The sequence below is a fragment of the Sinohyriopsis cumingii genome, unplaced genomic scaffold (assembly GCF_028554795.1).
Source record: "Sinohyriopsis cumingii isolate HCF-2022 unplaced genomic scaffold, ASM2855479v2 utg001752l, whole genome shotgun sequence".
Classification (NCBI taxonomy): Eukaryota; Metazoa; Mollusca; class Bivalvia; order Unionida; family Unionidae; genus Sinohyriopsis; species Sinohyriopsis cumingii.
Genome location: NW_028316044.1, coordinates 867,970 through 885,129, shown reverse-complemented (window position 1 = coordinate 885,129; position 17,160 = coordinate 867,970). Strand labels below are relative to the sequence as shown.

Below are 17,160 nucleotides of genomic sequence, written 5' to 3'. Positions count from 1 at the left end.
GCAGACATTGTAGCGATATGACTAAAAAATTGTTAAAGCTACGTTAAAAATCCAAATCACACACACACACACACATAAAATGCCTCATTCTGATTAAGTCTCAGCCGATATTTATGTCAAAACTACACATTGATTTGAAAGTCATGGTTATCTTAAACTATTTATCGTATGTCTTAAATAAAAGTAATAGATTACTAAAAATATTTTGATAGAGATGGTCATTCTGTTTATTTATTTATTTATTTAAAGCTATTATTGTATTATACAAAAACCATTAGGTATAATAAATCTTTTTAAGTCTCATATTATTGGTGTTAAACAACCTGTAGTAAACAGGTGTGATATATTTATGTGTATATCTCTCACTTTCAAGCCATGCCTGGTGTTTATCAATTATAATGGACAATATGATATTAAAAGGTTATTTTACTGTTACGAAAGTCATATTAATATCTAACAAAGTTTAATCATCCAAACTATCCTCATAACCAAGAAAATAATTATTTTTTGTTGAAACAATGGTTTTTTTCCTCCTCTTAACAGTCTCAATATTTTATAGTATTCAAATCAAGAATGCAGTTGACTGCATGAAATAATTGTTTACGTAATATTTTTGTAAGGAGGAATTAGGATTGGCTGAACTGGTGCATTGAAAACTTGTTTAGATCTGTCAGCTGGTCTGTCTAGTGAAATATCTAACTATCTAATCTGTATACCTTACATGTAATCAAACTTGTTTCATGTAAATGAGATATGATGGTCTTTTTTGACAACTTTTAAAATGAGTTAAAATGAAAGCATAGAAAATAGGTTTTGATGGTAATGTTTGATGTGCTTTGAATTAAAATGTTTGTGTAACCCACACATAACATTTATGGTGATCATATTGGATGTATATTGACTTCACTGGCATGAATTAAATGGATGGACACATTCTAAACATCTCCACATCATTATCATTTGGATATGCTATTGGGTTGGTAATGTGTGAAATATAGAAATTTGAGTTTTTATAATTTGAACATAATCAACAAAATAAGCTCTTGGTGTAACCAGTTTTGTAATCAGATATTTTTGTGCAGTTACTCGAAGACAAACTGTCGTTAATGTTTGCTTTTGTGCTAAATGTTCACCCGTGTAATACAAAGTTTCATGTTGAACATAATCGACTGTACCCTTCAATTGTTTACATTTGAAATTAGATGAAATGTTTGTTCGTACTTGAAATTGTATCTTTTGTTGCTTTTAATTTGTTTGACACAGTTATGGAGCACTGCAGTTTTTTGTGACAAATGAGAATCACATCACTCTGTCATCTAGTTATTAATTGTTTGTGCTTTGTTTTTGCAGCCCACACAAACAGCAGATGCTAAGCAAAGCAGCTTGACCAAAGATATAATTAACAAGGAAATACAGGATCTGAAAAAGATGACAGATGTAAGGAAAACAATTTACAAGTTCAAAATATCAATCCTGCTATAGGAATTCTCTTGCAGAGACTGTATTGGGTCATTTTTGGGGAGGAATACAAGTCTTACTCCCAATCCAAATATAAGATGTATTTTTCTTCTCAGCCTTCACATTCCTAATTCAGATCAAGGAAATGAGATACTCTAATAACAATGCATAATCTTCATAGGCTTTTAAACTTAATAAACAAATTGCCTTTTCAGTGATATTTGGTTTGCCATTTTAGTAATATTTGTTTTGCCCTTTTAGTGATATTTGGTGTGTCCTTTCGGTGATATTTGTTTTAACGTTTCATTGATATTTGGTTTTCCCTTTCAGTGATAGTTGGTGTGCACTTTCCATGATATTTGGTTTTCCCTTTCAGTGATATTTGTTTTGCCATTTCAGTGATATTGGTTTGCCCTTTCAGTGATATTTGGTTTTCCCTTTCAGTGATATTGGTTTGCCCTTTTGGTGATATTTGTTGTGCCCTTTCATTGATATTTGATGTGCCTTTTCATTGATATTTGGTTTGCCCTTTCAGTGATATTTGGTTTGCCATGTCAGTGATGTTTGGTTTGCCCTTTCAGTGATCTTTGGTTTGCCCTTTCACGGATATTGGTTTGCCCTTTCAGTGATAGTTGCTTACCTTTCAGTGATATTTGGTTTGCCCTTTCAGTGATATTTGCTTTACCCTTTCAGTGATATTTGCTTTACCCTTTCAGTGATATTTGCTTTACCATTTCAGTGATATTTGCTTTACCCTTTCTGTAATACTTGGACCACTTTTATTCTAGCTGCTGTGATGTTACCACAGTTTATGGTGGACCTACTTCTATGCTATCAAAAGAAAAAGTAAACACTCAGTGTCAAACAGAATACCAAGTACTGTAAAGTACACTTTACAGAGTTACAGCAGAAAAAGCCAAAATTTGTTTTCCGAATTTTTAAAAAAGTCATTGGTGCCAGAATTGGAGATTTGTTCCAGATTTTTACCTTCCTTAACTTGGTGTAAATTTTACAAGTAAAAAGTAACAGAAGCAGATTAAACTGGGAAAATTAGGATGAATCTCAATGAGAGACTGAAATATTGGTTTTTAACAAGAGCACCTACACATTCCACCACTTGCTTACGTGTCGATTTGAATATAGACACTCAAACCAAATGTGTCGATTTGAATATAGACACTCAAACCAAATGTGTCGATTTGAATATAGACACTCAAACCAAATGTGTCGATTTGAATATAGACACTCAAACCAAATGCTTAAATTTAGGGAACTAGCATTCACTGTTAAGTTTGTGGGTATTCACTGTTAGGTTGATAGTCATTCACCTAGGTGCAGGAAAAAAGGTATCAATGTTGATGTTGGTGACAAAAATATTTTCAGAAAATGTAAGGACATTGATAGTTGGGACGTACCTGGATACAGTTAAAGTCACAAAGAGTTAACTCTTTACCTTCTGCTAACGCATATGCGCGACTTAAAAATAGCCCTGTAACCTTGGGAAACCCCAGATATGCATATACACGTTTCATATTAAAGCTTTGTATTGGATAAAATTACAAACATCCGTTTTCGTTTATAAAATTTAGCCAATGAAAATAGTCCTTACATAAAATGATGAACATATTCTGTTAGTAGTTTTACAGCATATAAGCGGGAAATTCTATTGAAAACGAGGTCAGTGGTGACAGTAAATCAAAATGTCAACATTCATGTATTCTGACGACAATTTTGGTGGAAGTTTTGAAGGATTTGAAAGTGATGATATTGATTTTAACCAGATTCAAGATGAAGGATTGGACATTAGTATAGTCCTGTTTCGACACCTGACATTTAAGATTTATCTGAATCCAAGGATGAAACGTGAAACAATCAAATCTGGTCGGAACACGTGAGACCGATAAATGTGGACGCCTTTAAGCAGGGCCAGCATTTATTTTAGAAGAAAATGCAAGGGAGATAATTTCTTTTTACGTGCATCAGGCAGTATCATAAAAAATTACCAAATCTGCAATAAAATAGTGGACACATTGGTGTGCAAAATAGTGGTGAGAAAAGTAATCTAATATACATTTTAAACACAGATGTATTGTGATATATTTGTTTTATATAAATATGTGAATATAAACATTGATTCCTGTGGATTACATGTACTTGGTGGAATTGAGTGGCACAAAACATTGGTAAGTGTTTAAAATTTTATTTTTCATTAAATTACATAGTTTGCATGGGACAAAATTGATACAGAAAATGTAGACAGCATGTAAATAACTCAAGAAGTTCTCACTCAGGCAGCTATTATGATGCTCTGGGGTTCAGCCTACAAACAGCTGCTATAAGGCAGGCTGCTAATCAGGCTTAGTAGCCAGGGCAGCAAGTACTTGCAGAAGGTAAAGAGTTAATAAGTATATTAGATGCCTAATGTTAGTGACAGAAAATCAGCAGTATCTCTTAAGAATAAACTGCATTTGAGATTTTAACAGTGATAAATCCAACTTCAGCACATAAAGAAAATAAGCTTTTGCCATGTTTACTTTTTTTCTAAACATAAATTACCTATTATAATACTTTAGTAGTCCACTACCTTTCAAATCCAGCCCCCCACCCATTTTAACAAATGACATAACCATTCATTTTGGTTTCTTCTAGCAAGAAAAGTGCTAAAACATCTTGATGAGACAGAAATATAATCAAAGTGGACTCGTGGGTAAAGGGATTGGTACCAGGTTGTCATCCCTCTGTTACTACTTGTGCTTATTCCTGGCCAGCATGTTGTAAGAGAAACCTTGGCATTCACTTTTATGGCCAGCATGCTAAAGAGAGGTCTTGCCATTCAAGTTTATGATTAACATGTTATAAGATAGGCCTTGCCATTCATTTGTATGGCCAGTATGCTGTAAAAGAGGTCTTGCCATTCAGTTTTAAGGCCAGCATGCTGTGAGAGGCCTGCCATTCAGTTTTATGGCCAGCATGCTTTGAGAAGCCTGCCATTCAGTTTTATGGCCAGCATACTGTGAGAGGCCTGCCATTCAGTTTTATGGCCAGCATGCTGTGAGAAGCCTGCCATTCAGTTTTATGGCCAGCATGCTGTGAGAGGCCTGCCATTCAGTTTTATGGCCAGCATGCTGTGAGAGGCCTGCCATTCAGTTTTATGGCCAGCATACTGTGTGAGAGGCCTTGCCATTCAGTTTTATGACCAGCATGCTGTAAGAAATGCCTTGTCATTCGGTTTTATGACTTTTCCCAGTCTCTGTGATCTTTAAGAGTTTTCTCATTACAGGAAGTGGACTTCATCTATTTTCTTATCAAAGTTTGCTCAGTGCTCATTGTAAAGCAATATTTATTTGTCTATTTCTTTGTATGATGTGCTAAATGGTGCCATTTGAATTTAACTACTCATTAGTCAGTTAGTACCTAATATACATCTCCTAATTGCATTTCATTCCTGGCAGTTATTTTATAATGTCTGTAACTTTCTCTGCTATTTATTTCATTTGTTTGGGTTCCACTTCTTTTTAAGCCTGGCATGATGAACAACTGATTTTGCAAATATGTTTTTTTTTTCTCTTAATTATAGGTGAGAATGGGCAAAATTAAATGTTGTGTATGTAACAGATTGAAGTGGTTGAGGATACTCACATCACACCAGCATAACTTGTATAGGGTACCCTCGGACCCTACATGTGAAAACAGCACTTAGTTGATAGAAGACAGTTGGGCCATGGTTTCTGCCAAGGGTTGTCCCTGGTTTGCATGAGAGACTGCGCACTCTTCAAGGATTTGGACACTACTTCCATTGCAAACTTCCTAATGTCAGTTATTTGAGGCAGAGGAGTCAATGAACATAAATATGCACAACATTCTTTGTCATTGTGGGAATGAACATAAATATGCACAACATACTTTGTCATTGTGGGAATGAACATAAATATGCACAACATTCTTTGTCATTGTGGGAATGAACATAAATATGCACAACATTCTTTGTCATTGTGGGAATGAACATAAATATGCACGACATTCTTTGTCATTGTGGGCCGTCTCGTATGAATATAGTAAGATCAATTCCTAGTTTGTCACATCTCTTTCTCTTACTGCTATGCCAGCGCTGAACAGAAAATCTAGACCAGATGGCCACACTGTGGTGGCCCATGTGGCCTAGTCCTGGACAAGTAATCACCACATCTAGACCCCATTATTGGTATCATGGTCTTTCTACAGTAGCAGGTACTGTCCCACTGCATCAGATGACAGTCATTTATGTACTTGTTGAATCCAGCTCCAGCACCATCTTGTCTTAAGACCATTCTTTCATCAACTTCCAGCATTGTCAGATCTCAGACTTAAGCCTCCAAACCTCTATTTGGCAGTCACACAGAGGAGGTCAGGAAACGAACTGAGCAGGAGGGAGACTTTGCCGACCCAGTGACCCAGTATCCAAGAGGAACAAGACAAGTACTGAATAATCCCTTAATGTATGCCAGATGAGAAATCCTCCTCAGAACCTTACTCCTCAGTGAGGGCCTATTTTTCCAGAGGAAGTGACAAGATATGAGGAGAGAATGACTGATTTTGGCCCAGTTTCTCTGACCATCAGTCTTCCTTCCACAGAAAATAACCCTAACCTTTCATGATGTCCTAGTGTTGTGAGACTTCAAAAATTTTACTACTTAGCAGGAGAGAACTGTGTCCCAAGGACCTATGGGCTCTACAAATCATTTTGCAGGGTCTCCAGATTGCGTTCCTTGACAGTGCCCTTCAGTCAAGAGGTTTCTGTTCAGTAGAGACGTTACCATAGATCAGTGCAAGGCAGACATTGTACAGCACGAAATAGACACTCTTTTTGAAAAGTGTCATTTACAACACAAACTGAAAGGGATTTTACTCCAGTCTTTTCCTAGTTTCCAAAGCCAATGGTTATTGACATGACTCTCTTAACTAAAACATTCAGACACCCATGTTGAGAATCAAGACTGCAAGATTGGTCCTTAGTGTTGTTTAGGCAACAGATGTAATCAGCTTAGACCTCCATGTTCATCCCTGAGTGTAATTTAGTAGGAAGGTTTCATAGTGACTCTAGACCTCCATGATCAGTCCTGAGTGTAATTTAGTAGGAAGGTTTTGTAGTGAATCTAGACCTCCATGATCAGTCTTGAGTGTACTTTAGTAGGAAGGTTTCATAGTGAATCTAGACCTCCATGATCAGTCCTGTGTGTACTTTTGTAGGAAGGTTCGTAGTGAATCTAGACCTCCAAGATCAGTACTGAGTGTACTTTAGTAGAAAGGTTTCATAGTGAATCTAGACCTCCAAGATCAGTCCTGAGTGTACTTTTGTAGTAAGGTTTTGTAGTGAATATAGACCTTCAAGACCAGTACTGAGTGTACTTTTGTAGGAAGGTTTCATAGTGAATCTAGACCTCCATGATCAGTCCTGAGTGTACTTCAGTAGGAAGGTTTCATAGTGAATCTAGACCTCCATGATCAGTCCTGAGTGTACTTCAGTAGGAAGGTTTCATAGTGAATCTAGATCTCCAAGATCAGTCCTGAATGTACTTTAATAGGAAGGTTTCATAGTGAATCTAGACCTCCAAGATCAGTCCTGAGTATACTTTAGTAGAAAGGTTTCATAGTAAATCTAGACCTCCAAGATCAGTCCTGAGTGTACTTTTGTAGGAAGGTTTCATAGTGAATATAGACCTCCAAGATCAGTACTGAGTGTACTTCAGTAGAAGGGTTTCTTAGTGAATCTATACCTCCAAAATCAGTCCTGAGTGTACTTTTGTGGGAAGGTTTCGTAGTGAATCTAGACCTCCAAGATCAGTCCTGAGTGTACTTTAATAGGAAGGTTTCATAGTGAATCTAGACCTCCAGGATCAGGCCTGAGTGTACTTTTGTGGGAAGGTTTCGTAGTGAATCTAGACCTCCAAGATCAGTCCTGAGTGTACTTTAATAAGAAGGTTTCATAGTGAATCTAGACCTCCAGGATCAGGCCTGAGTGTACATTAGTAGGAAGGTGTCACAGTGAACCTAGACCTCCAAGATCAGTCCTGAGTGTAATTTAGTAGAAAGGTTTTATAGTGAATCTAGACCTCCAGGATCAGTCTTGAATGTACTTTAATAGGAAGGTTTCATAGTGAATCTCGACCTCCAAGATCATTCCTGAGTGTACTTTAGTAGGAGGGTTTCATAGTGAATCTAGACTTCCATGATCAGTCCTGAGTGTACTTTAATAGGAAGCTTTTGTAGTGAATCTAGACTTTCAGAATCAGTCCTGAGTGTACTTTAGTTGGAAGCTTTCGTAATGAATTTTGACCTCCATGATCACTCCTGAGTGTACTTTAGTAGGAAGCTTTCATAGTGAATCTAAACCTCCAAGATCAGTCCTGAGTGCACTTTAGTAGGATGGTTTCATAGTGAAAATAGACCTCCAGGAGCAGTCCTGAGTGTACTTTAGTAGGAATGTTTCATAGTGAATCTAGACCTCCAAGATCAGTCCTGAGTGTACTTTAGTAGGAAGCTTTCATAGTGACTCTAGACCTCCAGGATCAGTCCTGAGTGTACTTTAGTAGGAAGGTTTCATAGTGAATCTAGACCTCCAAGATCAGTCCTGAGTGTACTTTAGTAGGAAAGTTTCACAGTGAACCTAGACCTCCAAGATCAGTCCTGAGTGTACTTTAGTAGGAAGGTTTCATTGTGAATCTAGATCTCCATGATCAGTTCTGAGTGTACTTAAATTAGTAGAAAGGTTTCATAGTGAATCTAGACCTCCAAGATCAGTCCTGAGTGTACTTTAGTAGGAAGATTTCATAGTGAATCTAGACCTCCAGGATCAGTCCTGAGTTTACTTTAGTAGGAATGTTTCTTAGTGAATCTAGACCTCCAAGATCAATCCTGGTTGTACTTTAGATGGAAGGTTTCATAGTGAATCTAGACCTCCAGGAAGCATATATTCATTAGCAAGTAATCCTGGAAATTTGTGCAGTTTCATTAACTTTGTACCAGTTCAGAGCACTTCTGTTTGGTCTGAATCTCATTCACTGAGTTTTTTATGGCACACCAGTGCATGAAGATTATTTAATGGAGTAAAGTTGTGGGTTCGAACCCCAGCCAAATCATACCAAAGACTTATAAAAAAAATTACACTAGCAGCTGTCCCGCTTTGCACTCAACATTAAGAGATTAGTATTAGTACTGGTCAGCCTGGTGTCAGGATAATGTGATTGGATGGGTCGTTATGCTACATTTTTGCAGCACGATGCCCCAGTGCCAGACATCACTATAAACCACCACATGACAGACATTGTAGCATTGTAGTGATTTGACTGAAAACATTTTAAAGCTACATTAAAAATCCAAATCACACACACAATTGCTGATGCACACTGATTGTATGCTATGATTGTAACCACCAAATGCCCAGGTAAAGCATGTGCTAAAATGACCAATGTCTTGTATAGCAGGTGCTAAATGACTAAATGTCCTGGTAAAGCAGGTGCTAAGTGACCAATTGTCCATAGGTAAAGCTGGAGCTAAAAGGACCAATGTCCTGGTAAAGCATGTGCTAAATGACCAAATGTCCTGGTAAAGCAGGAGCTAAAATGACCAATGTCCTGAAAAAGCAGGTACTAAATGACCAAATGTTCTGGTAAAGCAGGTGCTAAAATGACCAAATGTCCTAGTAAAGTAGGTGATAAAGGACCAGATGCCCTGGTAAAGCAGGTGCTAGAGGACCAAATGTCTTGGTAAAGCATGCACTAAATGACCAAATGTCTTGGTAAAGCAGGTGCTAAATGACCAAATGTCCTGGTAAAACAGGAGCTAAATGACCAAATGCCCTGGTAAAACAAGCTAAATGACCAGATGCCCTGGTAAAGCAGGAGCTAAATGACCAGATGCCCTGGTAAAACAGGAGCTAAATGACCAAATGTCCTGGTAAAACGGGAGCTAAAAGACCAGATGCCCTGGTAAACATGTCTAATGTCCTGGTAATGCAGTCTTCTGAATTATAATTTCCTGTGAATGAGATCTTACAGTTCATTAGCTCTTTCTCAGTTCATATCTTGTAAACCTTTTACAGAATTTTAAAATTTATGCCTGGTATATTTTATCTTGAAATATTACTTTGTATTTACTTGGAAAGTTTATTTTTGGCAATTATTTTTTGTTTTAGAATTTAACTTTCAGTGGGTACCCTATATACACTATTGTGTCAACATTCTGTTAAACCACACACACACACACACACAGAGTCTCTGTTTTCTACCAGATATCTCAAAGTAAGAGGTAATTTTTTGACTGTTTAAAATTATTTTTAAGTAATTAGAGGAATTTGTTGTTTAAATTTCTTTTAAGTAATTTGAGGAATTTGTTGTTTAAAATGCTTTTAAGTAATTTTTAGGAATTTGTTGTTTAAAATCCTTTATAAGTAATTTTAGGAATTTGTGAGGATTTGATTACTTGTAATATGCTTGGATGAAAATTGAGAATAAGCAATTCTCCCGAAACTTCCTGTTTGGACAGTTGAATTGTTTCTTCATAATTTTGTGCCTTTCTTATTGTACTAATTGTTGAAAAGGAAAGCCATTCATTTAATTTGACCATTCCATCAGTACACTTAGTAACTCAGTGATATCACCCATAACTGCAAACTCAGCCTGCAGTAAGGGAAGTAATGTAGTCAGCAATTTCGGAAACCTAATTACTACTTTCAGTTCTAAATTATGGAAATTCATGGGGAGTACATTTTACTGCAGAATCAGATTTTTTATTTTTATTTTACGTATAATTCTCATCAGAAAGCAAGAACAATTATTGATGATTTTCTCAGTATTTCACCTTTAATCCATGCCCATCAGTTTCTTTGTCTCACATGTGATACACTGATATCTCCAATCTCACATGTGATGCACTGATATCTCTTTCTTGTAGCAACTGTGGCATTGCCATGGATGGGAGGAGCAGAATGAACAGAATTTATACTGTGTATGAATGTGTTGTAAAAGTAATTTATACCATATATAATTTCATAGTTTACATACAAATAATGTTTGCTAGGTCAAGCTGTGTGGTTATGGAGAGGGAGATGGACAGAGACATAGCTCAAGACCATTATACACAGACAAACAATCTGCTTACGGTGACATGTTCATTGAAAAAAGAGGATGTATTTTTGTATAGATAGAGGGATAGATGGATATATAGACTGGTAGGTAGGTAGATAGACCAGTAAGTGGTTCTTAGTTGTATGTCTTGCAAAAGTCGTGTATACAGTATATAATTTTATGGTTTACAGGCAAACTGTGTATGATAGGTCAGACTGTATAGTAATGGAAAGAGCCAGGCAAAAGCCTGAGATCTTTACCAGCAGACACAGACATACATTTTATGGCAGCATGTTCATTAAAAAAGAGGGTGTTTTGTTGTATGGATTAATAATTGGGTAGATAGGTAGACCAGTAAATAATTATTATTTTTGTTTCTTTTTCAGGTAACAGAGGAAGAAGTGAGACAAATGCAACATAAACAAGAGCAGTTCATAATACTTTACCAAAGGTCCCTACAGATAAATAGTAAGAACAAACACTTCATGTTGTAACTTTTGGCACATAATGTCCACCCAGTTGAGACTAGCACAGACCCAGACTTCCATAATACACCCAAAATTAGGATCTGTTCATTTCAATCAAAGAGTTATGGTTCCTTTGTGGTTAAGGCACTGGATTTATGATGAGAAGGGTGTGGGTTTGATTCGTACCAACAGGTCAGCCCACATCAGCTGTCATGGTGTGTCCTTGGGCAAGGCTTTTTACCCTACCTGCCTTGGTATGTCCTTGGGCAAGGCTTTTTACCCTACTCGCTGTGGTGTGTCCTTGGGCAAGGCTTTTTACCCTATTTATGGTATAATTTAAAAGTGTTGCTTTACTATAAATCACCAAACAAGTGATTTCAGTCATAAGAATAATAAAGAATGTAGATCCTAACAAGTGCATTATATAATGATAGATATGGTTCTATGATGTTTGCTTTATGTAATGGTAGATATGGGTCTATGATGTTTGCTTTATATAATGGTAGATATGGGTCTATAATGTTTGCTTTATATAATGGTAGATATGGGTCTGTGATGTTTGCTTTATATAATGGTAGATATGGGTCTGTGATGTTTGCTTTATGTAATGGTAGATATGGGTCCGTGATGTTTGCTTTATATAATGGTAGATATTTGTCTATGATGTTTGCTTTATATAATGGTAGATATGGGTCTGTGATGTTTGCTTTATATAATGGTAGATATGGGTCTATGATGTTTGCTTTATATAATGGTAGATATGTTCTATGATGTTTGCTTTATATAATGGTAGATATGGTTCTATGATGTTTGCTTTATGTAATGGTAGATATGGATCTGTGATGTTTGCTTTATATAATGGTAGATATGTGTCTATGATGTTTGCTTTATATAATGGTAGATATGTGTCTATGATGTTTGCTTTATATAATGGTAGATATGGGTCTGTGATGTTTGCTTTATGTAATGGTAGATATGGGTCCGTGATGTTTGCTTTATATAATGGTAGATATGGGTCTATGATGTTTGCTTTATATAATGGTAGATATGGGTCTGTGATGTTTGCTTTATATAATGGTAGATATGGGTCTATGATGTTTGCTTTATATAATGGTAGATATGGGTCCGTGATGTTTGCTTTATATAATGGTAGATATGGGTCTATGATGTTTGCTTTATATAACGGTAGATATGGGTCTGTGATGTTTGCTTTATATAATGGTAGATATGGGTCTATGATGTTTGCTTTATGTAATGGTAGATATTTGTCTATGATGTTTGCTTTATATAATGGTAGATATGGGTCTATGATGTTTGCTTTATATAATGGTAGATATGGGTCTATGATGTTTGCTTTATATAATGGTAGATATGGGTCTATGATGTTTGCTTTATATAACGGTAGATATGGGTCTGTGATGTTTGCTTTATATAATGGTAGATATGGGTCTATGATGTTTGCTTTATGTAATGGTAGATATTTGTCTATGATGTTTGCTTTATATAATGGTAGATATGGGTCTATGATGTTTGCTTTATGTAATGGTAGATATGTGTCTATGATGTTTGTTTTATATAATGGTAGATATGGGACTATAATGTTTGCTTTATGTAATGGTAGATATGGGTCCGTGATGTTTGCTTTATATAATGGTAGATATGGGTCTATGATGTTTGCTTTATATAATGGTAGATAAGGGTCTATGATGTTTGCTTTATATAATGGTAGATATGGGTCTATAATGTTTGCTTTATGTAATGGTAGATATTTGTCTATGATGTTTGCTTTATATAATGGTAGATATGGGTCTATGATGTTTGCTTTATATAATGGTAGATATGGTTCTATGATGTTTGCTTTATGTAATGGTAGATATGGGTCCGTGATGTTTGCTTTATATAATGGTAGATATGGGTCTATGATGTTTGCTTTATATAATGGTAGATAAAGGTCTATGATGTTTGCTTTATATAATGGTAGATATGGGTCTATAATGTTTGCTTTATGTAATGGTAGATATTTGTCTATGATGTTTGCTTTATATAATGGTAGATATGGGTCTATGATGTTTGCTTTATATAATGGTAGATATGGTTCTATGATGTTTGCTTTATGTAATGGTAGATATGGATCTATGATGTTTGCTTTATATAATGGTAGATATGGGTCTGTGATGTTTGCTTTATATAATGGTAGATATGTGTCTATGATGTTTGCTTTATATAATGGTAGATATGGGTCTGTGATGTTTGCTTTATATAATGGTAGATATGGGTCTGTGATGTTTGCTTTATATAATGGTAGATATGGGTCTATGATGTTTGCTTTATATATTGGTAGATATGGGTCTATGATGTTTGCTTTATATAATGGTAGATATGGGTCCGTGATGTTTGCTTTATATAATGGTAGATATGGGTCTATGATGTTTGCTTTATATAATGGTAGATATGGGTCTATGATGTTTGCTTTATATAATGGTAGATATGGGTCTATGATGTTTGCTTTATATAATGGTAGATATGGGTCTATGATGTTTGCTTTATATAATGGTAGATATGGGTCTATGATGTTTGCTTTATATAATGGTAGATATGTGTCGATGATGTTTGCTTTATATAATGGTAGATATGGGTCTATGATGTTTGCTTTATATAATGGTAGATATGGGTCTGTGATGTTTGCTTTATATAATGGTAGATATGGTTCTATGATGTTTGCTTTATATAATGGTAGATATGGGTCTGTGATGTTTACTTTATATAATGGTAGATATGGTTCTATGATGTTTGCTTTATATAATGGTAGATATTGGTCTATGATGTTTGCTTTATATAATGGTAGATATGGGTCTATGATGTTTGCTTTATATAACGGTAGATATGGGTCTATGATGTTTGCTTTATATAATGGTAGATATTTGTCTATGATGTTTGCTTTATATAATGGTAGATATGGGTCTATGATGTTTGCTTTATATAATGGTAGATATTTGTCTGTGATGTTTGCTTTATATAATGGTAGATATGGGTCTATGATGTTTGCTTTATATAATGGTAGATATGGGTCTATGATGTTTGCTTTATATAATGGTAGATATGGGTCTATGATGTTTGCTTTATATAACGGTAGATATGGGTCTGTGATGTTTGCTTTATATAATGGTAGATATGGGTCTATAATGTTTGCTTTATAGAATGGTAGATATGTGTCTATGATGTTTGCTTTATATAATGGTAGATATGGGTCTATGATGTTTGCTTTATATAATGGTAGATATGGGTCTATGATGTTTGCTTTATATAATGGTAGATATGGGTCTGTGATGTTTACTTTATATAATGGTAGATATGGGTCTATGATGTTTGCTTTATATAATGGTAGATATGGGTCTATGATGTTTGCTTTATATAATGGTAGATATGGGTCTATGATGTTTGCTTTATATAATGGTAGATATGGGTCTATGATGTTTGCTTTATATAATGGTAGATATGTGTCTATAGTGTTTGCTTTATATAATGGTAGATATGTGTCTATGATGTTTGCTTTATATAATGGTAGATATGGATCTGTGATGTTTGCTTTATATAATGGTAGATATGGGTCTGTGATGTTTGCTTTATATAATGGTGGATATGTGTCTATGATGTTTGCTTTATATAATGGTAGATATGGGTCTGTGATGTTTACTTTATATAATGGTAGATATGGTTCTATGATGTTTGCTTTATATAATGGTAGATATGGGTCTATGATGTTTGCATTATATAATGGTAGATATTTGTTTATGATGTTTGCTTTATATAATGGTAGATATGTGTCTATGATGTTTGCTTTATATAATGGTAGATATGTGTCTATGATGTTTGCTTTATATAATGGTAGATATGGGTCTGTGATGTTTGCTTTATAGAATGGTAGATATGGGTCTGTGATGTTTGCTTTATATAATGGTAGATATGGGTCTGTGATGTTTGCTTTATGTAATGGTAGATATGGGTCTGTGATGTTTGCTTTATACAATTATGGTAGATATGGGTCTTTGATGTTTGCTTTATATAATGGTAGATATTTGTTTATGATGTTTGCTTTATATAATGGTAGATATGTGTCTATGATGTTTGCTTTATATAATGGTAGATATGTGTCTATGATGTTTGCTTTATATAATAGTAGATATGGGTCTGTGATGTTTGCTTTATAGAATGGTAGATATGGGTCTGTGATGTTTGCTTTATATAATGGTAGATATGGGTCTGTGATGTTTGCTTTATGTAATGGTAGATATGGGTCTGTGATGTTTGCTTTATACAATTATGGTAGATATGGGTCTATGATGTTTGCTTTTTGGACAAACGGTATTTAGTAGCAAATTCGTAAAGCAGGTATGGGAATCTAAAAAAAAAAACGTCTAGATAAAGAAAATCATAAAATTTCGTGCAAGTAACATTGTTATTAGAATTTTAATTTAAAATAACTGTTCTCATTATTCTACTGAGAGAACTCAGCTCTTAGTTAGCCATGAGCCATTTGAGTTCCAAAATTTGTAGGGACCAAAAAATAAGTCCCAGGAGACCTGATGGAAGACTCAGTGTTGATCTACTCCTATTTCAGTTTCTGGAGTAGGATTTGCTGTAATTTGTGTTGACACTTGAAGAAAGTAAAAATTCAGAAAGTTGAAGTACAGTCTAACTTAAAGTTTGGTTTTGTGTTTTTCAGTAGTTACATTACCTGGTCATAATATTTAGCAGAAATTCCACTACCTGAAATGCAGCCCTCCCCAGCAAATGTAGATCCACTGTATGATCATGATACATTAGGAGAATAGGTAAAAGAAGTGATACCCTGTCACACTTCCTCTGGCAACCCACCTGATTTGAACCCAGCTATTCTCGGAAATGATGGGTGATCCAAACCTTGTGTGAGAGGGTTATTCAAACCCCTCCACTTTCACTGTCCTGCCATCATGAAGGAACTCTCAGGTGATCCCATGAAGAGTTTTATTTTTATGCAAGAAAATCCTGTTTTTCGTGTTGTTTAGGTCAGTGTAGACAGTAGGAAAACTGCACAAACATGGCTTTTACTCCAAAACGTTTCTGGTAATGAAGCCTAATAGCAGATGAGACCTGCAATAGAGATGTGATGAGGACATGATCAGTCTTGGCATGTCCGATGCATACTTCATTATACCAATTCATTTGGCCCCAATTTTAACCCTTGGGCATTCACAAAGACTTCAGGACATCCACTGCAGAGATGGCAATATTCTTGCACTATACTCCACATAAACATTCAGTTGGTTTGGTTTTTGGTTCAGCAACCTTTCTTCCCACATTGTGTGATGGATATCAGTGAAGAGAAGCAAGACCTTGTCCCTTTCCAAACATTTTGGTCCATCTAGGTATGGAACCCTTGAGACATATCAGTTGACATCTTTCTGCCAAATGCATTGTTAATGGTTTGTGCATCAGAGAATACAACAACCAAGTTGCTGTAGTTGGATCCTCGATAAGACATTACGCTAAGTCATATCCCAGTTCAGGATGTCCTCCACAGAGAAGGCAGCATTCCTGAACAACACACAACAAAACTATTTGGCAGGTGTGGTTTTTGGTTGATGAAATGAATAACCATACTTCTTCATCTGCAGTTGAAGGGGAATAATCAAAGTAGAGAAGACTGAATCCTTACCCTACTGAGTCCTTTCCCTACTGAGTCCTTACCCAACATTTTGTCCATCTGGATATGGAACACTTAATACATGTAAACTTGACATCTTTCTTCTAAACATATCAAAAGCATAGCTCGTATATTGAAAGCATCAAACAAGATGGTATTTAGGTGAGGAAGTTTCTTACAGCTTCCTGGCCTACTCATTGCATGGGTGAACCTGTTGCAATTCCAGTTTACTACTGAATCTGGAATTGCAACAGGTTCACCCATGCACTGAGTAGGCCAGTGGCAAGACCTCTTGGGAAAGAAAGCCGTTCTCAGGGCCTTCCAAACTGTCAGAAAATTCACTTATGGTAACATAACTTTGTAAGGGTTGGAACCACCTCCATTCTGCTCAAGCAGTTGAGATTGCCACTAATGCATCAATGTCCAGACAAACAAGGAGGACTTCACTCCT

At 35.7% G+C, this 17,160-nt stretch overlaps 1 protein-coding gene across 2 annotated transcripts in view; it reads left to right on the top strand.

Moving 5' to 3' along the window:
- Positions 1–17,160, top strand: part of LOC149771597 (signal transducer and activator of transcription 5B-like) — a 119,406-nt gene that overhangs the window by 23,958 nt on the left and 78,288 nt on the right. For both annotated transcript variants that reach the window (XM_089948287.1, XM_089948286.1), the window contains exons 5-6: positions 1,351–1,437; positions 10,946–11,027. In XM_089948287.1, coding sequence (XP_089804413.1) covers positions 1,351–1,437; positions 10,946–11,027 — 169 coding nt within the window. The remainder of the gene's footprint in view (positions 1–1,350; positions 1,438–10,945; positions 11,028–17,160) is intronic.